Source organism: Chaetura pelagica, unplaced genomic scaffold, assembly GCF_000747805.2.
Source record: "Chaetura pelagica isolate M959 unplaced genomic scaffold, ChaPel_1.0 scaffold349, whole genome shotgun sequence".
Lineage (NCBI taxonomy): Eukaryota > Metazoa > Chordata > Aves > Apodiformes > Apodidae > Chaetura > Chaetura pelagica.
The window spans coordinates 163974-187301 of NW_009954611.1; the positions used below are offsets into that span (position 1 = coordinate 163974).

The 23328-nt window shown below is 38.6% G+C and overlaps 1 protein-coding gene across 1 annotated transcript; it reads left to right on the top strand.

Annotated features, from left to right (window-relative positions):
* The first annotated feature begins 481 nt into the window (after positions 1 to 481).
* SMC2 (structural maintenance of chromosomes 2) lies at positions 482 to 22720 on the top strand. The gene is made up of 24 exons (XM_010005463.1): positions 482 to 649; positions 1281 to 1430; positions 2101 to 2223; positions 3245 to 3283; positions 3462 to 3572; positions 3753 to 3797; positions 4497 to 4730; positions 5405 to 5554; positions 6231 to 6464; positions 7331 to 7490; positions 12242 to 12359; positions 13153 to 13291; positions 13538 to 13657; positions 13948 to 14152; positions 14731 to 14866; positions 15599 to 15723; positions 16517 to 16710; positions 16998 to 17141; positions 17383 to 17577; positions 18117 to 18317; positions 19133 to 19249; positions 20585 to 20745; positions 21551 to 21698; positions 22502 to 22720. Exons 1-24 carry the CDS (start codon positions 482 to 484, stop codon positions 22718 to 22720), a joined length of 3636 nt encoding a protein of 1211 aa, XP_010003765.1.
* Positions 22721 to 23328: the final 608 nt, after the last annotated feature.

The window sequence follows — 23328 nt, forward strand, 5'->3', positions numbered from 1 at the left end:
GGCAGGGGCTGTGCTGACAGCGCCTCAGAGCCGGGGCTGTTGTGTTCCTGGGTGTCAGGGCAGACCTCCGGTGCTGTGGGGCTGAGGAGGCTGCGGTGCTGCAGGTTGAAAAGAGAGACTCTCCGGCCGCTGGGGATCTGGGCCCTTCTCTTTCTCTCGCTGTCTCAAGGCCAGCTTTGTGAGAAAGCAGGGTTGTGATGAGCCTTGTGCCAATTCGCGTTGCTTGAAAACAGCTGAAGTGCAAGTAATTCTTGGGATGCTTCCTGGATCTGTGGTCTACTTAGATTTTTCTGTTTATTTATATGTGCCTAATCTTTTTATTGCAAGAGACGTGTTTTTTCCATTTTCTCACACATTTAACTGTTTATTAAGCATGCAGTATGATTTGTTTCTTTTTCTTCTTTTTTGAAATATGTAGGATTAATCCAGATACCTTTCTTCGTTCATCAGCACTGCCTGGTGTTTGAGGGATATAGAGAAGATGTACATTAAATCAATTGTCCTTGAAGGCTTTAAATCCTATGCTCAGAGGACAGAAGTTTGTGACTTTGACCCATTGTTCAATGCTATTACTGGTTTGAATGGTAGTGGCAAGTCTAATATCTTGGACTCAATCTGTTTCCTGTTGGGAATCACCAATCTGACACAGGTAAAGAGAGAGGGTGCATTTATTCTTCTGTCAGCAACATTTCATGTTACTCTCTTGAAGCACCCAAATGGGTCCTTCTATCAAAAAAATAATTTATTGGGATTTTTCATTACATAAAACTGGGTCTCTGCCATTCTTGCTGATTTTTACATTAAGATTGAATTACAGTTTCATCAGTATACTACAGTAGCTCAAAGTATGCATTTTTGAATGTTAAACTGAAAATACTCAAAAGGTAACAGCATTAAGTTGGAGATATTTTGCAGCTAAAGGTACTAACCTGTTTATTTGTAATAAACCTCTTCACTTTGTGATTGGGTCTTAACATTTGGCCAACATCAGAAAAAAAAAAGAAGCTGCTTTTTGTACAATGCCTGGTATTTAATAGATGATATATCACCTTGCTGTTACACACAAAAAAATGTATACTGTGACATTAGTTTGAATCTGTCTTCAGAGATTTTTTTGGTGGGTGCCTCCCCAACCATGTAATTGTAGAGAAATTCCACAGGAATTCTTCAAGTGTACAGCTAGATCTGCATTTTTTTCATCCTTTTCTCAAAAACATAGGGCACTGAAGCTGTGTAATGAATTTCTTTTAAAAATGTATTTATCTGTTCCATGGATTTAGGTTAGAGCTTCCAACTTGCATGACCTAGTTTATAAGAATGGGCAGGCTGGAATTACTAGAGCATCTGTGTCTATTACCTTTGATAATTCTGACAAGAAAATGAGCCCTCTCGGTTTTGAAGCTAATGATGAGATCACCATCACTAGGCAGGTGAGTTTTTAATATCTAAATTGCTCAGCAGCCTACATAGATTTTTATCATGCTCAACAGAGTCACTTTTTGAGGGGAAACCCCCCCCAGTTTTTAATGTCTGAGTTTTTGCAACTGAGGCAACACTTCTACAGTGTAGTTAGTAACACAAACCCTAGAAAAAAAAATTAATTACTTGAAAAATTAATGTTGTTAAATGTATTATATCAATAACATTTTCTACAGACTTGAACAGAAACATAATAATAATGAAATAATGTTCCTAAAGCAAGTAATAATTTTCTGTTTTGTGGCTTTTTCTTCTGCTTGCATATTTTCCTCTTGATGTTTGAACTGTGAGATATTAGGTCTCCAAGAACAAAGGAACTTTTATCTTTCCGATAAAGATTTTTCCCCCCTTAAAAAAATAAAATGTAACAGGTTGTGGAGTTCTGAAATTTTCTTGTCAATATTGCCCTCTGACTGATCTTATGTTTTATTTAGGTATTTTAAGTGTCTCTTCACACCAAATATTTGATATTCTATATAGTATGCATATGTACGTGTATGCAAAGATACAATACATGGGATTTGCTCAGATATTTTTTTTCTTTACTGTAGTTTATGTTATGCTGTCAGGTCTATTTCTAATCACCTAAAGTTGTTTCTTCTGTTTCTTTTCCTTCTCCAGATTGTCATTGGAGGTAGAAATAAGTATCTTATCAACGGTGTGAATGCTACCAATAGTCGTGTGCAGGATCTCTTCTGTTCTGTTGGACTCAATGTCAATAACCCTCACTTCCTCATCATGCAGGTATTGTGCACATCTTTATAAAATCCAAAAAGAATAGATGCTTTGGATGCTCACTCCCTGGAAGTGTTCAAGTTCAAGTTGGATGGGACGTGGAGCAATGTGGTCTAGTGGCAGGTGTCCTAGCCCATGCAGGCAGTTGGAATTAGATTATCTTTAACAGGTTCCTTCCAACCCAAAACTTTCTATGAAGTTGCACTAAACATGAAGCAGGATACATAGTGGGAGAACATGTGATTTCCTAATTAGAGGAAAGCAACTTCTTAAATTAATAGTTAGGTTTTTCATCACAGCATAGTTTGACCCTAAAACGCATGTATCAAAGGTTTTCTAAAACAAATTCCTATTTTATTTCCCTCTTTCCCTTTAACATAGGTGTTGCTTTTAGTATTACGCTAAACAAAACCCCCAGATATTTTCTTTCCTATTATGTGTGTTCCAAATTAGACAGAATTTTGAATAAAGTTGATATACCTGCTTTCTTAAGTCACAATTAACAAAGGATAGAGCTAACCAATAGAGAATAAACATCAACAGAGGGGCTAGACAAGTTCCTGAAGTGTTTGCAAGGAATCATAAATCAGACCAGCATTTACAGTTCAAATGAAACTGTCCCAGATTGCAGGGTAGGAAGAGAATGGCAATTTTGCACATACTCTTCTTTCCCCTAGTTACACATGAGCTAAATCTCAAAAAAAGCTGGTTTCTGATCAAGAGCTTATTCAACATCAGCGACCTGGTAAGACTAGAACAAAATGCACACAATACTCTTTCAAGGTGTAATTAGGAATGTGGAGGGTGAGCTTAAGATATAGGGGCCATTTCAAGCTTACTCCCTGAAAAAGTGACTAACAACAATTGAGTAAAATAGATTAGCCAAAAAAATAAAAAAAAAATGTTTGAGCTTATCATAAAAAATATAGAAATAAGTGGGTGGTTTTGGGTTAGGAGTTTTGGTTTTATTTGGTTTTTTAGTACTGCAAGGTACACAATGACTGTTCTTTTTTCATCTTTCTGTCTCCAGGGACGAATTACCAAAATTCTAAATATGAAGCCACCAGAGGTACGAAAGTTGTGGGAGTTTTTTGTCTGAAGTTTTACAGATTTGTTTTGAATAACAGAAATAAATATTGGGGCAAGGAGTGGGGAGAAAAAGGTATATGAGGGAACTCCGTTCTGTGTTGAACCTATCCAACAGCATAATGGGAACATACAATTTTTGTGGCATTGCTTTATTTTAGATTTTAGCTATGATTGAAGAAGCAGCTGGTACTAGGATGTATGAATGCAAGAAAACAGCTGTCCAGAAAACCATAGAGAAGAAGGAAGCCAAACTAAGAGAAATTCAAACGGTACTACAAGTTGGAAAGTATAGCTTCTTTTATACTTATTAAATACAACTGAATGTGAATGTGTTGTGTGGTCCTTAGCTTGTAGAGTATTTCATTTCTGCACCTAGAACTAGGTATTTATCCTTAGAAGTGTGAGACTTTAAGAAATCTTTATATAAATATTCTATTTGGTGTTTTCAGGTCTTGGATGAAGAGATCACTCCAACTTTACAGAAACTGATAGAGGTATGGAAAAAGTAGAGTGACAGGACCCTTAAAGTACTGAAAAAATACTTTCAGCTACTCAGAATTTGTACATGGTGGCTGAAACAATATCATGGTTTCAAGCTTTGTAGAATCTTTTAAAGGAGAAATTTTTTTTTCACCATGAGGGTAGTGGTACACTGGCATAAGTTGCCCAGGGTGGTTGTGGAAGTCCCCTCCCTGAAAGTGTTCAAGGCTAGGTTGGATGGGGCTTGGAGCAACCTAGTCTAGTGGGAGGAGTCCCTGCTGATGCAGGGAGGTTGGAACCTGATGATCTTTAAGGTCGCTTCCAACCCAACCCATTCTATGTTTCTATGATACAGTTCTCTGAAATACAGAAAATGTGTCATTCAGGAGTTCCAGGAAATCCTAGGGGGGAATGTAAGGAGAAGAAAAAAAACTAGATATAAATAGAAGATAAATACATACCTTAGTTCTAAAAAATACCCACCTTGTGTCAAGTAATATTTCTGCTGTATAATTAATTGTAGAAGTTTTTATCTAAGATTTTCCTATGGAGGCTTGCAGTGTACAATACCAAATATATTACTTAGCATGGAAAATCCTTCCTTATCCACAAACAATAATGTTAGAAGTTCTTAGAAAATGTCCGTAACAGTCCTACTTTATATTTTTTTTCCATCAAATTTTTGAGTTTTTAATTTAAATTTGTCATTTCAGGATCGATCATCTTTTCTAGAATACCAGAAAGTAGTACGGGCAATAGAACATTTAAGCCACCTCTGTATAGCTTACCAGTTTTTTCTGGCTGAGGAGACAAAGGTGTCCTCTGCTGAAGTATCAAGGGAAATGCAGGCTAATTTAGAGAAGCTTTGTGAATCAAGGGCAGAAAATGAAAATAAAGTGAAACAACTTAATGAAGAAATAGCAGAGCTGGAAAAGGAAAAGGATAAGGTAAGTCAGCACAGATTCATACTTGTGAACTTCTGAATACAAGGAATTTTATGAGAAGGAAATTATTTTTACAGATAATACACCTTTGAATTTTTATCTTCTTTTGTTGGGCTGTTTAAATTATACATTGTCATTCTTAGCCATTGCCTAAGACATTCATTGAAAGTTTTCATTTTTTTCAAAATTCTTTGTTTCCAGTCACCGTAAAGGAGTAATAACTGAAGAATAGAAACTGTTTACCCTGCTGTTACTACTCTGTGCATGAAATTAGAAGTTTTGCCAGAGATGGGTTCTTTCCTCCCTTTTTGCTAATGCCTCCAAAAAAATAGACTTCAAGTAGAAAACTCCTGTTCAACAAAAGTCAGTACTGACCTTGGTTTTGGGAACAGTAAATCTGGTTAAATACAGGATGGACCACAGGTTCCTTGAATGCCTAAATGCAGCTTTTGTACAGAGACGGTGTCCCACGATATGGGATGGCTTGGGGCTTCAGAAGTGGCTTCAAGTTAGTTTGGATTTGAGCAGGAAGTGATGTTCTCATCTGTTTGCATTGGAGTCTAACTGCCTGCTAGATTAGATAATTATATTTTCTACATGTGATTGTGAAGAAAAATATTACAAATACTGTACCATTTTCTTAGGCTAAATTAAATTTCCTTTCTTTCTGATTGTAGGAAGTGCATGGTACACTCCGTTCACTGGAAGATGCACTTTCAGAAATTCAGAGAGTTAATACTAAAGCACAAAGTGCCCTTGATCTCAAGAAGCAAAACTTGAAAATTGAAGAGAATAAGTATGAAGAACTGGTAAAAAGTATGCAGGAGGTAAGACCTTTTAATACCATTTTCTTTAAACACTAAATTAATTCAGATTGAGAGGGTCAGCTTTTTTTCTTACCTGTTATGGTAAGAAAAATCCTTTGATTGGCAAGAATTATATCAGGAAAGCAGAAACAAATGGTAAGGGCATTGTTCAGTTTGGCAGAGGTACTAGGTTCCTATTAGAAACAAATGTGATGCATACATGAAGGAAGTTCTACTCTTTATGGTTGCCAAACTTCTGCTAAGCTCAGGAGAGATTCCTTCTAGCTTTAAAAGGTATTATGCTCTCTAGCTTTAAAAAGTATTTAATATACTATTAAAATTAAAGAAGAAATTCTGCTTTGCATAATTGTGACAGTTGATGGTTTCTTTATGCAAGAGGAGCACTGAAGAATAATTTACATTTAAGATACTGGGAAGAAAGAACTATTTCTCCTAGTTCTTGGGCAGTTGTAATCTCTTCCCATATTCCATCTTTTGTAGATCTTCAGTGCACACTCATGGGGCAAGTTGAAATTCGCAAAGACAAATTGTAGGATCACAAAATCTCACAAAGGGTCATAGAAATGTAGCTGATGAAACTACTCATAGCTCCTCATCTAAACAACGTGAATTTAAAGTTAATGGGACTCAGATTCTCTCTTCTTTGTTTTGGCTTTTGTTCTTTGTTTTGCTGAAGGATTCTAAGGCATTAGTGTCAAAAGAGAAAGAAGTAAAGAAGATGGAGGAAGAACTAAAAGCTTTACAGGAAGCAAGTGAAAAAGATGCAGCTGTTTTAACTGCAGCACAACAGCATTTTAATGCTTTGTCTGCTGGCTTGTCCAGCAATGATGATGGGGAAGAAGCTACTCTTGCTGGACAAATGATGACCTGCAAAAATGAAATCAGCAAAGCAGTCACAGAGGCCAAACAGGTAAGAATAAAAGCTTTGCCTTTCTCAGACCAACCTTCCTGCTTCTTCTGAGAACCATATGACACACTCTTGAAAGGTCAGTGAAAAGATTTGCAGAACAGCTATGCAAGGTATTTTACAAGTTGGCAGATGTGTTAAGGTGACTTTTTGATAAAACAGGTCATTAAAAAATAACGTTATATTTGCATAGATGTAAAGAAATACAGAAGAGCTTTAACATTGCTGTGAGGAAGTTTAGAATCTGGCATTTGAGACATAAAGTAGGACTCAAAGTACTCCCAATGACTGATGATATTGGATAGGAAGAAATTAAGATGGCTGTCCATGATATGCATTCATATTATAGGGATTTGTACAGTAAAACTTAATGAGATCTACATAAAGATGCCTGAAACTGTGAATGGAGAAGAATTGAGAAGAAACTGTTTTTTCCTCAGTTAAATTGTGTGATAGTCACATGACTGAAACACGCCACTTCTTTTGTCTTAAGATAGGAAAACTGCTGGGGTAGTTCTCACATGGAAGCTACCTTTTCAAAGTGGAAAGTGCTCCTTGCTCATTCATCTGAAAAAAAGCTCTTTTGGGGAAAATAAAACGGACAGCTGTGTTCCTTGTTATTTTACCTTTTTTCTTCCCAGACTCTATTCATGTGCTACTATGAGTTATTGTACCCAAATACATAATTTATGGTTTTATTTCCAAGTCACCTGTGCTCTTACTTCGAAAAGCCAAGGCTGTGTTTGGGTATTTCTGGAACCAGTGGAAATTGTACAAGTTATATGAGCACCTTGCTAGTACAAATGTAAATCTGCACTTGCAGAACATCTTTGAACATTTTCTCTTTCTGTATTTTCTTGCTCCTACAGGCTCAAATGAAGTTGAATTATGCACAACAAGAATTAAAGAAAAAACAAGCTGATGTTAAAAAGATGGATGGTAACTACAAGAAAGACCAAGGAGCACTTGAAGTTGTCAGAAAAGCAAAAGAAAAACTAGAGGACCAAATGAAGAAGCTGAACTATGAAGGTCTGTACAGCATCCTGGTGCATTATTTGGGGGGAATCTAAAAAAGAACATAGGAGTGTGGTGGGTTAACCTTGGCTGGCTGGTAGGTGCCCACCCAGCTGCTCTATTACTCCACCTCCTCAGCTTGACAGGGCAGAGAAAAAATGATAAAAGCCTCTCGAGTGAAGAGAAGGACAGGGGGATTACTCACCAAGTACTATCATAGGCAAAAGAGCCTCAACTTGGGGAAATTATTACCAATTACATCACAGTAGCATGGTGAGAAATAGCAGCAAACCTTAAAACACCTCTGCCCCACCCTTCTTCCTGGGCCTAACTTCAGTCTGATCTTCTCTACTTCCTCCCCCCAAGCAGTGCAGGGGGGAATAGGGTCTATGGTCAGTTTATTATGCCTTGCTTCTTCCACTGCCACCTCATGCTGTTCCTGTGCTTCAGTATAGGGTCTCAACCATGGAAGACAGTCCTTCACAAATGTATCCAACATGAGTACTATCCATAGACTGCAGTTGTCATTTACTGCTCTAGAGTGGGTCCTCGCAGTCAGTAGTCCTGCCAGGCACCTGCTCCAGCACGGACTCTTCTCAGCTTCCCAGCTTCTTTTGGGTGTATCTACATGCTCCAGTGTGGGTCCTCCACAGGCGGCAGGCAGATATCTGCTCCTCCGTGGGCTGCAGGAAGACAGCCTGCTTCACTGTGGTCTTCTCCAGACACTGCAGGAGAATCCCTGCTCCAGCTCCTGGAACACCTGCCCCCTCTTTCATTGACTTTGGTGACTGCAGACTTTTTTCTGTCATATATTCTCATCCCTCTCCCCAGTTGTTGTGCAGCTGTTTTCTCCCCTTCTCAAATATGTTATTCCCAGAGGAGCTTCTACCATCACTGGAGGGCTTGACCTTGGCCAGCTTTGTGTCTGACTTGGAGGAGGCTGGAGCTGGCTCTGTCAGACACAGAAGCAAAGGAAAACAAAAACATTTACTCTCTGCTTCCCATTGGCAGGTGATGTCCAGACCTCAGAAGTAGGGCCTCAGTACATATTGTGGCTGGTCTAGAAAACAAACATCTTAATGAATACCCCCTCCCTTCCTCCTTTCTCTTAGCGTTTACTGCTGAGCACTTCTTCACATGATGTGTCGTGCTACAAAAGGGCTAAAATAATTTGGCAGGAACTAGACCCTGTGGTGTTCCAGCCAGTCCTCAGATATCGGAGGGACTGGGAGTGTCTGAGATTAGTTTCTGAGTGATGCCCCAATCAGTGTGAGTGGTCTGGTGGCACCCAACACCTCTGTTGGACTCCTGTGGGTCCAGATGCACTGCTAACATCACACCCCCTGCCCAGCCACACCCTGCCTGAACTAGCACAGCCACACTCAAGAGCTTTGGTCCACATTCAGGGACAACACTCTGGCCAAGTCAAACAACACTGCGATTTATTGAGGCAACAGGTACACAAGTTCTTTGGCTTGCTGGTGATAAACTAGCTGACTACAAAGCAGGTGCAAATACCAAGCCTGGCTACTAATGTGTGAAGTGATAAGAAAGAAAGAGAAAATAAAAAATAAGGAAAAATAAAGGAAAGAGGGAATTCTAAGAAGGTTTCTAAGTTTCCCAGTGTGATCTCAGCATAACTGAGTGTTCAGGCCTCCCTTTGGGGGAAGAGAGGCTAGGCCTGTCGACTGATCCCAGAGTCAAGGGCAGTCCTGGCAAAGGCCTGGTGATGTTATCTTTTCTGACATTCCTGCCCTCTTCGGCCATTTTTATGGGGTTCTTGTCTTACAGGTGGAGCTTGAGGGACTCTAGACATACAGACCTTTGTCATGATTGATGTAAAATTCTCTTGCTGTTAAAGGTATAGACTAGAGAAAATTCAGGGCATGTGCTCATTGGGACGTGGTCATCCCTTGAGAGGTGGGTGGCTTTTGGGATGGAGTTATGTTTTAGTGTTAAAATGAGATTATAATGAGCAAAAGACACTAAATCACAGTCATTTGTCAAAAGAGTGACAGATTTTTGGCCAAGGGTATCAAATATATGACTTGTCAGGTCTAGGGGACTTTCAGATCCCCATGTTATTTGAAAGTTTAGCCATGCTGTGTCCAAATGTGCAGCTTACCAGTTCCATAGTACCTTCAGGTTTACCACAGAGCCTGGCTGTGGTGTCTCCACCCCACCCTCCATGCTGGTGTCTTTTGAGTCATCACACCAAGTTCCCCAGATGTTCCAAAAAAATAGGGTTGCCTGGGGAATTACTGTGGTACAGACTCTGCATGTTGGCTACATTCTGCTCTAAAGGTTCTGTTAATTTTGTGCCTTCCCTCAAAAGGTGAATATAGATGTGATTTGTAAATCATCTTGTCATGGGCTAATGCTGGGCAGGCGATTAAATGAACAGCATGAGAGGTTTTCTCAGATCCAAGCAGCAGCATTGGTTCTGCATGTCATTCTCCAGCTGTAACTAAAACATTGAGCTTTGTAAGTCTTAGGAGCAGACACTGCCTGAAAAGATGCCGTGAATTTCAGCAAGTGTGGCTACTTAGAAGAGACTTAACTGAAAAGTAAAATGACTAGAAAGGAAATTGTTTCTATCCTGGCTAAAACCAGGACACACTTTCATTAGTCATCCCACAGCATGGAATAATATCACTTGGCTCAGCTGTCTTGGCTCTGTGCCCTCCCAGCCTCTTGCCCACCCCCAGCCTACTGGCTTTTGAAGCAGGAGTTGAAGGGATAGCCTGGATACTGTGGGAGCACTGCCCAGCAATAGCCAGAACACTGTTGTATTATCAACACCATTGTCTAGAAATACAAAGCAGAGCATTCTATGGGCTGCTATGGGGAAAGTTTAGCACATCTCAGCCAGACCCAGTGGTAGATGGATAAAGTGGCCCACTTCCGTATTCCTTCCTGTTTTTGTCTACACTTCTTAAAAGCTCATCTCATTCCATGGAACATTTGTTGCAAAAGCTACTCAAGTTGTATGTTGGTATTCCAGAATGACATTCAGAGAAAAACATTAGATTTTAAACTTTTTCTTTGCATGTTTGTTATTATGATGGTTGTAATGACTAGAAGGCTGCAATGGCTGCTCTAAGCTGTTCAGAAGGGATAGGCAGGGAAGGAGAGGCAGTGGGTGGCTCTGTATGTTAGGGTGTGTTTTGATTGTGTAGAGGGCAGTGGTAATAGGGTTGAGCATTTATGAGTAAGGGTAATGGGGAACATGAATAAGGTGGATATCTTGTTGGGAGTCTGTTGTAGAGCACCCAACCAGGATGAGGAAGCAGACAGTGGCAGGCAGAAGTTTGGAAATACCAGCCCTTGTTCTGGTAGGGGTTTTCAGCCTACTGAGCATCTGCTAGAAATGCAACACAGCAGAGAGTAGACAGGCTAAAAGGTTCCTCAAATGTGTGTAAGATATCTTTCTGGTACAGCTGGTGAACCTGCCAGGGGAGGTGCTTCTCTAGACCTGCTGTTTACAAACAGGAATGTTGGCAGATGCAGTGGTCAGAGGTTGTCTTGGGCTTAGCAACCATGAAACGGTGAAGTTCTTGATTCTTAGTGAAGTAAGGAGAGGGGTCAGCAAAACCTCCTCTAAGGAGGTGGTAGAGTCACCTTCCCTGGAAATGTTTAAAATAAATATGTAGTGCTTAGTGACATGATTTAAGAACAGAATGGGTAGGGGTATTTAGGTTATGGTTGAACTTTATGATCTTCAAGGTCCCTTCCAACCAGGATGATTCTATGACTTCTTGAGGGCAGACTTCAGCCTGTTTAGGACATTGGTTGAGGGAGTCCCTTGGGAGACAGTTCTGAAGGACAAAGGGGTCCAGGAAGGCTGGATGCTCTTCAAGAAGGAAATCTTAATGCTTAAAGGAACAGTCTGTCCCCATGTGTTGTAAGATTAAATAGAGGGGAAGATGACCAACCTGGCTGAACAGGGAGCTTTTGCTGCGACTTAGGGGAAAAAAAAAAAAAAAGGAGGGTTAACCACCTTTGGAAGAAGGGGCAGGCAACTCAAGAGGAGTACAGGAATCTTGTTCGGTCATACAGAGAGAAAACTGGAGAGGCAGAAGCCCAGTTAGAGTCCAGCTTGGCTACTGTCATAAGGGATAGCAAAAAAAAAATATTTACAAATACATCAACGATAAAAAGAGAGCCAGGGAGAATCTCCATCCCTTACTGGATGCAAGGGAACATTGCAACCAAGGATGAGGAAAAGGCTGAGGTACTTAGTACCTTCTTTGCCTCCATCTTTAATAGTCAGACCAGCCCCCCCCAGGGTATTCAGCTTCCTGAGCTGGAAGATAAGGACAGAGAGCAGAACAACCCCCCAGTAATCCAGGAGGAAGTAGTTAAGGACTTGCTATGGCACCTGGACACTTAAAACTCCATGGAGCCAGGTGGGATCCACCCAAGAGTACTGAGGGAGCTGGTGGAGGAGCTCATTAAGTCTCTCTCCATTATTAACAACAGTCCTGGTCAACAGGGGAGGTCCCAGATGACTGAAGGGTGGCTAATGTGACACCCAGCTACAAAAGGGCTGGGAGGAGGATCTGGGGAACTACAGGCCTATCAGCCTGACCTTGATACCAGGAAAAATCATGAAGATCTTGCGTGTGCTCACGTGACAGGTGCAGGACAGCCAGGGGATCAGGCCCAGACAGCATGGGTCCAGGAAAGGCAAGTCCTGCTTGTGATTTTTAAGCTAATACATTTCTGTGCTCTTGATGTTTACTGTTTTATGTTCAACTCTGAAGAAGAGAAAGAAGAAGCCCTTTTAGCAAAAAAGAAGGCATTGACTCGTGAGATCAGCCAACTGAGAGAACTGTATGAAGGCTTAGTGGCAAAGTTTCCTCATCTACAATTTGAGTACAAGTAAGACCTCAGTGTGATCATAAAGGACATTTGAAAGTGTTTTTTGGGGTATTTTATGTGTGGCTTATGAGACTTAGAGGATAATTCTATTAATTGCTTAGCTGTTGCTTTCCTTTTACTGCCATTTAATAAATTAGTATCTTACCTGTGATGCCAGTGAAGGGAGAAAGTCCGGAAATGTTAATTGAATTAATGGACAGCAGGCAAAGTGATACAGTCATTCTTAAATTGCAGTCTTATAAAATGTCTGAAAATTAAAAGTTTTGTATGATGGTGTTTGCAAGCCATAACTCAACTACAGTAGCTGAAACTATAGAATCCAAAGATCTAAACTATAAAAATCTGATAATTACTTTTCAGAGTCCTGCTTGAGGACTGTGAGTAACTTGCTCCACGGAGATCAACAATGTATTTGTCTCCACAAATGAAATAAATGTGTGTATCCTCAGATTTTTTTGGTTATGTAATTGTCAGTCTGAACATATTCCTACAGCAGTTCTCATAGTAGAACCCATAGTATTGATCAGTTGAAAATTAGGTGACCAAATTATACCAAAATCAGGAAGGACATTCTTCTGACTTGGAAATGACTACTGGAAAGTCTCATGCCCTGAAGTTTTTAATTTAAACATTTTTCTGTGGTTTGGTTTGTTGTGTTTGGTTTTTTTCCTAATAGATTTTAGAAATTCATATATCAATATAATAAGAAGTAGGTGGTTTTAAATGTAATTTTTTTAAGATGGGTAGGAGAGAAACTAATATTTTATGATCGTAATTTAAATTTATTTTTAAGAGATCCAGAAAAAAATTGGGATCCAAACCATGTGAAAGGCCTTGTTGCATCTCTTATCACTGTGAAAGATCTATCCAAAGCAAAAGCCCTAGAAGCAGTGGCTGGAGGGAAACTCTATAACGTTATTGTGGACACAGAGGTATGTTTATTGCTTTACGACAGAACTTGGGATGTTGAGATCATGTAACTCAGGTTAGCAAGCATTTCCAACCAGAACAACACTGTGAATGCTTAAGAGGTGGTTTGGAGCCATGTACATGCTTAAATTAGGTCAAGAAAGTCATGCATGGCTCCTGGCAACAATGTATCCCTCTTACAGTGCCCTACTGTCTGTCTTTACAAAATCAGCTATGTATTCAGGCATGGTTTGTAACTCTTGTTTCAGGTTACTGGCAAAAAGCTTTTGGAGAAGGGTGAACTGAAGCGTCGATACACAATCATTCCACTGAACAAAATTTCAGCCAGGTGTGTTGGACAAGACATTGTTAAGTTGGCCCAAACCTTGGTACGTAAACAAATACACTACTTACAGAATTTTGCTTGCTTTTAATTTGTTTTCTTTGCTAAAAAACTAGGGCTTCTTAGTGGTTATACTAGTATGAATTTCTATAGGGTTTGAAGGTATCTTGCTTTCATGTTTTTCCTTTGTATTCTCTCAGCGATGTGATGTTTAGATGGATATTAATTATTCCCCTTTGAAATGGTTTTAAATTTTTAGAAAGTTTTTGTTGACAAAAGACAAATTTTTTAAATTTTAGCTTAAGGCATACTAATTGCATTTAATTTGATTTTTAGGCTGGTCCTGATAACTCACATTTAGCCCTTTCTCTGGTTGGATATGAACCTGAACTGCAGAAAGCAATGGAATATGTCTTTGGAACAACACTGATCTGTAATAACATGGATAATGCTAAGAAAGTGACCTTTGACAAAAGGATAATGACAAGAAGTGTCACAGTTGATGGAGATGTGTTTGACCCCCAGGGCACTCTGCATGGAGGCAAGTGCTGGTTTTATTCATATAATAATATTGTGTGGCTGTTGATTTGTCTGCCACTCTGTTATTTTTATAAAAATGAACAGTAAACTTTTTGTTTAGACTCATACTGGGGATAATACAATCTGCTAGAGTAAAGACTTGTCTTGAGCTGAAATAAAATGTATCAGATTAAAAAAATTAATGGCAAACTATTTGCATAAAGTAGTTTAGCTTTTAAATACTTAAATCTTACTCGGCTATAAAAACCTCTTAGAGAAATGCTTTGAATTCAAGCATTTTTTTAAGTAATTAATAATAAATTTGAGGTAAATTAATATATTGGGAAAATTAGTTGATTTCACAAGAAATGCACATGTAGTATTCAAAGTACTCAAAGTCTGCAGAACTAAATTATGTAACAGAAAAGGTAAGTCTTTCTCCACAGAGCTGTAACTTTCACCTAGCAGTCTTCTGTTTGGTAACTGAAATAATCATCAACATTTCTCATTATTAACATGTAAAGTTTGCTGTTTGCCACTAGGGAATCCATTCCTAGTTTCAGTTAGCTTGACTTTGCTTTTGGTTTTTTCACTGAACAGGTGCTTGCTCACAGGCTGCACCAATATTGTCTAAACTTCAAGAAATTAAAGACATTGAAGTACAACTCAAGACAAAGGAGTCTGAACTGGAAACTGTCGAGAAGGAGCTCGCAACCTTGAAGAGTGTTGCCGAAAAGTACGTTTTGCCCTGTAAAATAGTTATCATCTCTCTTATGTGACTGAGTACATGTAATATAAATAAGTATTTTTGGAGGGCACAGGGCTTGTTGAGAATGTAATTACAGAAAATTATTCCCTTCCTCCCTCTCTCATCAATCAACAAGCAAAAGGGGAGTATTTCAGTGATATTACTGTATCTGTACTACTACTGTATACTGTAAGGATGTAAATAATAATTTTAAGTATATTTGATTTTCAGCTACTCAGTTGCTGAAGTATAAGATGGAATACAAAAATATGTTTAGTCAGTTCTCTAAAAATTCCATAAGCAGGTGGTGTTGTGTAATGTGCTATCTACCAACTGGATTTATTTTTCAAATTGTTTTGAGTTGTAACAGACTTGCAGAAGTATGACCAAAAGGAAGAATCTGTCATGCTGCTGTTTGGAAAAACATGAGCTCTGAGTTGTTTTTAAATTCCAGGTGTTGCTTTTGTTACTTTTTAATATACCTTATTGGAGCTTCAGAACGAGGAGTTATACGCAGTAACTTACATACCTAAAAACTTCATGGTTGCTCTTAAAGAAACTGTATCAGATTTCCATGCATTTAAGTTTATGTTTCCTACAGTCTTCATTGTCTCTCACACTAGAGTGGGAATAGACATGTTTCTTTCTGTACTTATTTCAACTTTCAAATGGAAGTGGTGAGTGCCCTTGTTATACCAGTGTATGTCGTTGTCTGCAAAGGTACCAGCAACTGAAACAGCAATGGGAGATGAAGTCTGAGGAAGTAGAGCTGTTGCAAACCAAGCTCCACCAAAGTGCTTACCACAAACAAGAGGAAGAGCTGCTTGCCCTGAAGAAAACCATTGGTGACAAATGTGTTTTTAATCTTTTAACTGATTGCTGAGAGTAAGATGTCTTATTGGAGTTTGAGTAGCAGAATCTTTGCTGAAGGAAAAAATGTTTTCAGCTTTGAAAATACTACCTTTATATTTTGGAATATGCAACAAATACAGAATCACAGTACATTTGCATGGAGGTGATTCACATAAGGTTGGTCATTCACTTGTAGTAAATGTTATGTTCTTAAAAAGTGCTTTATGTACTTTATTGTAAAAGGAGAAACGACTTTGCAGGGAAATTTAACAATGGATTTAATCCTTGTTTTTTCCAAGCGATCTCTTTTTGTAGATATTTAAGGTTAGTATTATAGGTTGAGTAACAAGAAGTGCTGTTCATATAGCTAAGGAAAAATGTAAAAGGAAAAAAATGTATCAATAAGTAAAACATTTCAAGAAAAAAAACGGACAGAAGTCACACATGTTGACATAGTATTCTAGTGAGTAGGTGATACCTTATTAATATCTTATCTGATTAATTAATTCTCTATCATATGATTTGGCATATAGTTGCCTTGTAAAAATAAAAAACAAAAAAGGCAAAAAAAAAAATAGAAGCTTGTTTCCCTTAATTTTATAGACTGGTTGCCCTACCGATAACTGGTAACAACGGTTACTGAAAGAGCTGCTTTCAGTAACTAGCAAACATTGGAACCACTTTTTTCTGTTGGAAGAAAAGATTAATTTATTTCCGTTGGAGTTCAGGGTGTAAATGTCAACATAAGAACAATGCCTAGTCTCAGTACTGTACTTCTTAATTCAGCTGAGTGTGAAGAGACATTGAAGAGAAGTGAAGAGAGCCAAAAGAAAGCAGAAGATAAATACAAGGTATTAGAGCATAAAATGAAAAATGCAGCAGCAGAGTCTGAAAAAGAACTAAAAAATGCACAGCAGAAACTGGATAGTGCCAAGCAAAAAGCAGACGCTTCAAGCAAAAAAATGAAAGAAAAGCAGCAGGTAAAGCTTAACCTTGTTGACAATTTTAATAGTGCTTAGCACTTAAAAGCAGCTGCAGCAATCAGAAAGTTTGATTCTCCTTAAGTTTTAAAATAGACAGTTTTGGAACTTACTATATTATTCTGTAGTCCCTAACATAGAAATCATTGATGGTTTGGTTTGGGGTTTTTTTGGGAGTTTGCCCCATTGCTGAAGGATGGGTACTGTTAGACTTCTACAGCATTTTCTATGTCAAAATCTTCGTTCTTTCTATTTAAAGTGTAATACATTTGAAAACATTTCTGTAGGAAGTTGAAGCTTTAATTCTGGAACTTGAAGAGCTAAAACAGGAACACGACTCCTGTAAACAACAGATAGCAGCTGCAGATGAAGCAATCAAATCCTACCATAAGCAAGTTGATGCTATGGCAGTTGAGGTGTCTAAGACAAAGGTAAAAGTGAATAATGTGTTTCTTTATCTGTTTTGATGTTACCAAACATATGATTCTCTAAAGCTCAGATTACAACGTGTATCTCTTGCCAGAACTCAATTATGTTCAGTCTGGGTAGTTTTTTTCGGCTTGTTACTGCATGAATTTTTTCCTCCTTCCTTGTTGTGTCCTTCTTTTTTAACAATTGTCTAGCACTAGACTTTAAAAGAACTAGTAAGTGGTAATTTGGTTTCTTTTTCAGGAATCTGTAGAGAAATCAGAGAAGGAGCTGGCCAAGCAAAAGGAAGCAATTCTGTTACAGGATAAAGCAATTAAAGCCCGATCTGCAGAGATAGCAAAATGCAAAGAACTAAATAACGAATTACAGCTTAAGGTTAAAGAATTAGAACACAACATCAGCAAACATCAACAAGAGGCTGCAGATGCCGCTGCCAAGGTATTTTGGAACTGTCCTTTTCCTTGCATCTTGTGACCGAGAGTGGTTATTTCCCTTGTGACATGCAAAGGAAATAGCCTTTTTACTTAAAAAGCAGTGTCATATTTGCAGCTCTTGACATGGAAAGTTTTTTCCCAGGAGGAGGGGGTAGAAACTGTCGATTGTAACAGAGCTTATTGGTATAGACTAGTAGAGACTATACTATAGACTAGTAGATCATAGTGAGAACATTCTGACTGTATGGACAAAGTAGGTAACTACTTAAAGAAGCTAATCCTGAGATTTGGTGACAGTAGCTTATTTTTGATGTAGAAACACATGTTCCAAATAAATGTGATGTGGAAGTGCTCTTAAAATCTAGGTTCATCTACAGTCTCGGTAATCACATGAAGTATTGTAAAGGTACTTACCTGTACTGTGTTGGGATAGAAAAATGAATGTTGTAATTTCAGGGCATTGATTTTTTCATAATTATTTTTTTTTCATTCACATTTTAGAAGGCAGGAAAAAAGTACCTCAAGATATCTTCTTGTTTACAGGTGACCAAAATGCTGAAAGAGTATGAGTGGATAGCTACAGAAAAACAGTTATTTGGTCAGCCAAACACAGCCTATGACTTCAAATCTAACAATCCTAAAGAAGCAGTTCAGAAGCTGAAGATGATGCAGGAGAAAAAAGAGAAGCTGGGAAGGAATGTGAACATGAGAGCTATGACTATGCTTGCTGAGACAGAGGAGAGGGTAAACATATTCTATGTTTTAACATGTAAAGATTGGGCAGGTGGTGTATGTGGTATTATGTATAACATAGCTTTAAATTTCTCTATGTTTTATTTCTGAATACACCAAAACCATAACTAGCTCTTCATTAGATAGCAGGAAACCTTTTGTTAGATCTTTTATACTAATCCCATATTTTTTAACAATTCACTTGTGCACTAGATTTCTAGGTTATGCATTATCTTGACTTGGAATGATGATAAATTTAATTACTCCCTACCCCAGTCCATCCAAAGCTGGCAGGAACAACATTAGACAAGATTTGTGGTATTCATTACAGGATCTGAGCATTATATACTTTACCAAAGATTGCAGATGAAAAACTAGTTCACTTTGAAGCCTAATAGCTTGAAGGTGTTCAGAGTTGTGTCAAATTTAGCTGTATCTTGAGGCTTTTCAAGGATTGTCTCAAAACTGTCCAGTGACTGACACTTCAGCTTTCTAGTACTGTTTCACAATTAGAAGTAGCCTGTTCTTCCTGTCAGCCTCCAGAAGCATCCTTTCTTCTCTGGAAAGGTAAATTGGAATGATTTAACTTGAAGAGGAAGAACTTTCAGACTAATGTGGGTCATCTCCTTTGTCAACTGTTGAAAATTTTAATGCTTTACTTCGCAAGTAATATTATAAAAGTTAAGTCCTGCATACAGTTAAATGAACGCTCTGGATTTCAGTCTCGTGGTTAATGGCTATTTCATGGTTGCAAAAATGACAGTGAAACTAAAATGTATTTCAGCACACAGTTCATGGAAATAAATCTTTTCTTCTCATTGCACCAGTACAACGACTTAATGAAGAAAAAAAGAATTGTCGAGAATGACAAGACAAAAATTCTTGCAGCTATTAAAGAGCTTGACCATAAGAAAACTGAAGCTTTAAATATTGCTTGGAAAAAGGTATGACACTTGATACCTAGTCTTCACATTTTAGCAGAGTATCAGATTTATCTTGTATTACTGTTTTGCCTATTCCCATGGAAAAAAAAAAAAAAAAAAAAAAGGTCTCTTTCTGGAACTCATCTCCCTTGCCCAGTATTTAAATTACAAAACAATAATGTCATTGCTCCTAGTTCATCTCATTTTTGAGAGTAAGACAGAAATTCTCTGAGAATTGTAAAGTCACAGTTAAACCTGCAAAACTACTTTACCCATTCCCATTTAGCACCTGCAAAAACTTAAGCAAGGTTAAGTTCCTGACATGCCAAAACCATGCTGTCACATGGAAGTTGGACAAAACAGTGATACCGTCCATTTTTCTTTTTTTTGCTTAAGTCAGTATTTGACCAAAGGTACAAACTCTCAGTTCTGTGTAGCCCTGTACAATGTGGGATTGTGGACCTGGGCTACTGTTCTTATCACTAACGGGATAGGCAGTAGTGGAACAGAGCAGCAGCTGATCTGTTTATGGTATCTAACCACTCTGCCCTCTTACTGCTAGTTCTGTCATATTGTGTACTATAACAAAAGCGTAACATTTTCACTTCCTACGTGGAAATCCCTTGATACATTATTTTTTGCTGTACCAGGAGAACCTGTACTTTTTTAAGTTTGAGAAGATCAACTATATCTAAGATAGACTGCACATTAACAAAGCATTGGTTTTAGTCATTACTGCCTGTACTGAAGATATCACTGTCAAAACAGGAACTTTTAATTACAAAATCTTGTTTGCCAAAAATGAGTGAATTATATTTTAAAGCATAATTGGTGGTGGAATAAGTGCATTCTCACATGTGTTCCTTGATGCTAGGAAATTTTAATCTACATTTACAAAGTTGGATCTCATCCAATACCTGGACATTGCTTAAGTAACCCTGAGAAAAAACAGAGTGGGGAGGATGCCAAGTGTGTGCCTCTTACAAAGTGGTTAGATTTTTAATAGTCCTTTAATTTGAAGAAATTACAATTTACCAGTTTGTAAATCTGCCGTAGGGCCTAGTTGTTTCCCTAGCTGACAGCATGAAGAAGCGTTCCAATATTGCTTTTGTTTGAACCTTCTAAAATGCTTAGTGTAAGGTGTCCTACATATGTATCCCTTGGTGTTCCTTCTCTTTTCAGTACAGTGATTTCATACACTAGTATTTGCTCACTGTGCAGTATGTGCTGATCTTCAAGACATAAGGAGTCACTGGGTTAAACTGGACATTGTACCTAGAGGGTAGTGCAGCTTACCTGAGTTGTTTGTGCTCGATTGAAAGCACATACATATGTCTGTCATGGTCTGACTTCTAGGTGAACGAAGACTTTGGTTCAATTTTCTCCACGCTTCTACCAGGAGCCAGAGCTATGCTAGTACCTTTTAAATCCCGAAGTATCTTGGATGGTCTGGAGTTCAGAGTTGCCCTAGGAGAGACCTGGAAGGAAGACTTAACAGAACTTAGCGGAGGACAAAGGTTGGTGAACTTTGTGGGGTTTTAATTTGTTTTCCATTGATAGGCCTACCTAATTAAGAGTTTAGAAAAGCAAGAATTTTATCTTTTCCCTAAGTCAGGTCAGGAACTCAAGTGACTTAACATTGAAAGCATTATTAATTCAGTTCAGCTCAAAGAGGAATTCAGCTTACAGCAATGCGTTGCTTGACATGGTAACAGAATTTTCTTCCATGGAGTAGTGACAAAAATTAACTGTGTGGTGAGAAAACAGCACTTAATTCTAGGGAGTACTGAGGAACTGGTCAATTAAATGCCTCAGCCGTTGATGTCAAAAATGTGTTGTAATCTCAAAAATCTAGACAGGCAAGTTCTGCCCCTGTGTCAAAGCAGTGTCAGCATGACAGTTTTCTTCTCCGGTGATGGCATGTAGGGCATGTGCTTCTTTGTTTAGAAAAATTAACAAATTGGAAAGTAGAAACAAACTTTAGGAAGAGGTGAGACAAAGATACAGACATCCTGAGGGACAGAATGCTTCAAGAACTGTACTTGGAAAAACAGCACTGCAAAACTTAGAATTGAAAATAGGAAAAGCAATAGCATGATTTAAATATCATCACTCAACTAGCCTGATCTTACAGTAAAAAGAGCAACATTTGCCATATCTGGCAGAAAGGTTTGAAATTAGAAGTTGTGGCAGAAGCTGTCATTCTGTCTCTTCATAATTCATAGCATGCATCTGCTTTTGAAAGAGTATTTTCTTACTACCAAACAGCCCAAGCCTCTCAAACAAGAGGATAAACCCTAACTTTCTTGTTCTCTGCATTAGATCATTGGTGGCCTTGTCCTTGATCTTATCCATGCTTCTCTTCAAACCTGCCCCAATTTATATCTTGGATGAAGTGGATGCAGCTCTTGATCTCTCTCACACCCAGAATATTGGGCAGATGCTTCATGCTCATTTCAGACACTCCCAGGTATGATCTTGAAACTGTTGCAGTCATCTATTTTGTACTTGGCTCTGTACAGATGCTGCCTGCCACTGAAGAGTCTCAGCTGTTCAAGTGTGTTGTTCCATTGATGTGTGTTGTATTTCTTTCAGTGGGAGGTTATGTTCATGATAATGGCAACTGTGAAACTTCAGATTTTAATGTAACACATTGCTGCAGTGTTTAAAAAACAGGTAGTAATAGGGAAGAATACCCCACTGAAATAAGCCAGGTGCTAGTGGAAAGAATCTCTGTTATCGCTGTGGTCTTATGCATTAAAAAAATCTGTGAGACTAAAGAAACTTACCATTCTGAGGGAAAGGCAGTACCTATGCCTGTTTGGTAATAGGACATAATCTTCCCACATTTTGAGAGGGGACAGGAACATTTGTTATTGTGTATTTTATATTGTAAGTAATTTGAGCAGTATCTTTAGCGTATAATATATATATACACACACATATACGTACACATAGATCCTGCCTTCCTCTAAAACCTGTGGCAACGTCTTTTCCAGTGACCAATTAACCATGAGCAAGCATTCCATGTTGTGGCCCATGTGCTGGGATATGGGCACAGCCATACTGTTAGCTGCAGAAAATGCCTGGCCTGTGGGTGAACCTGCCTAGCACATTCTGTTGGTTTCAGTTACTTCCAGAGTATTTTTTGAGAAGAATTACCACGCAGATATTAGCCAAATAAAATAAATTAATCCTATTTTTAGAAGCCCTTTCCAGTGTTGTTTAAAGTCTTTGTTTGGATTTTACCTTAAGCTTTCTGGTTTGTTTTAGTTTATTGTGGTGTCCTTGAAGGATGGAATGTTTAACAATGCAAATGTCCTCTACAAGACCAAGTTTGTGGACGGTGTATCCACTGTTACAAGATACCAGCAGTTTCAGCGCAAAAATGCTGCACCGCCCCTGGCAGCTTCACCTCCCCTCGCAAAACGCCGGAAAGTACAGGAGTGCCTGGAGAAACAGAAAGCTTGTCCACTCCCACAAAAGGAGTAGCAGGATGTTGTTGAGTGTTCTGTGTTCCCACTCTCTAGCTATTTTCTGCATAAGAAATTCGTAGCATTGCTATTCATAGAAAAATATTAGGGGAAGTAGCTGTGTTCGTTCCTCTTGCTGGCAGGAGCTCTGCAAGCTCCCCAGGAGCTGTGGCAACTGAATGAGGAAAATGGAGTTTGACTTGCCGTGTTCACAGCATTCAGAAAACCTGCTGCAAATTGTAAACGCTGTCTTGGTCTGTTGTCAAACACCAGAATACAATGGCATACCAGCGTTTAAGCTTCTTTCATTGTTTTTAACTCCTAAATTATTTGTACTAAAAGTTTTGCCAGTAAAGTTTTAAACTACATAACTTGATGGTGTGCTTTCTTTCACATTCATTTTTTAACTTCCTGCTTTATTTCTCAATGTTGGATTATTTATTTCTGTCCTCTAAACAGGGGTAAGAGAAAAACCTAAGTATTTGCAGACATGGATGGTCATAATCAAATTTACACATTCTGATGTGTCTTTATTCTGCCATTTCCCTTGTCCCTCCTTACTAGCTGCCTTCATGTCTGTGCAGCTCGTGCCCAGAGGGCAGAAACGTGTGTGTGGTCACAGCCCAC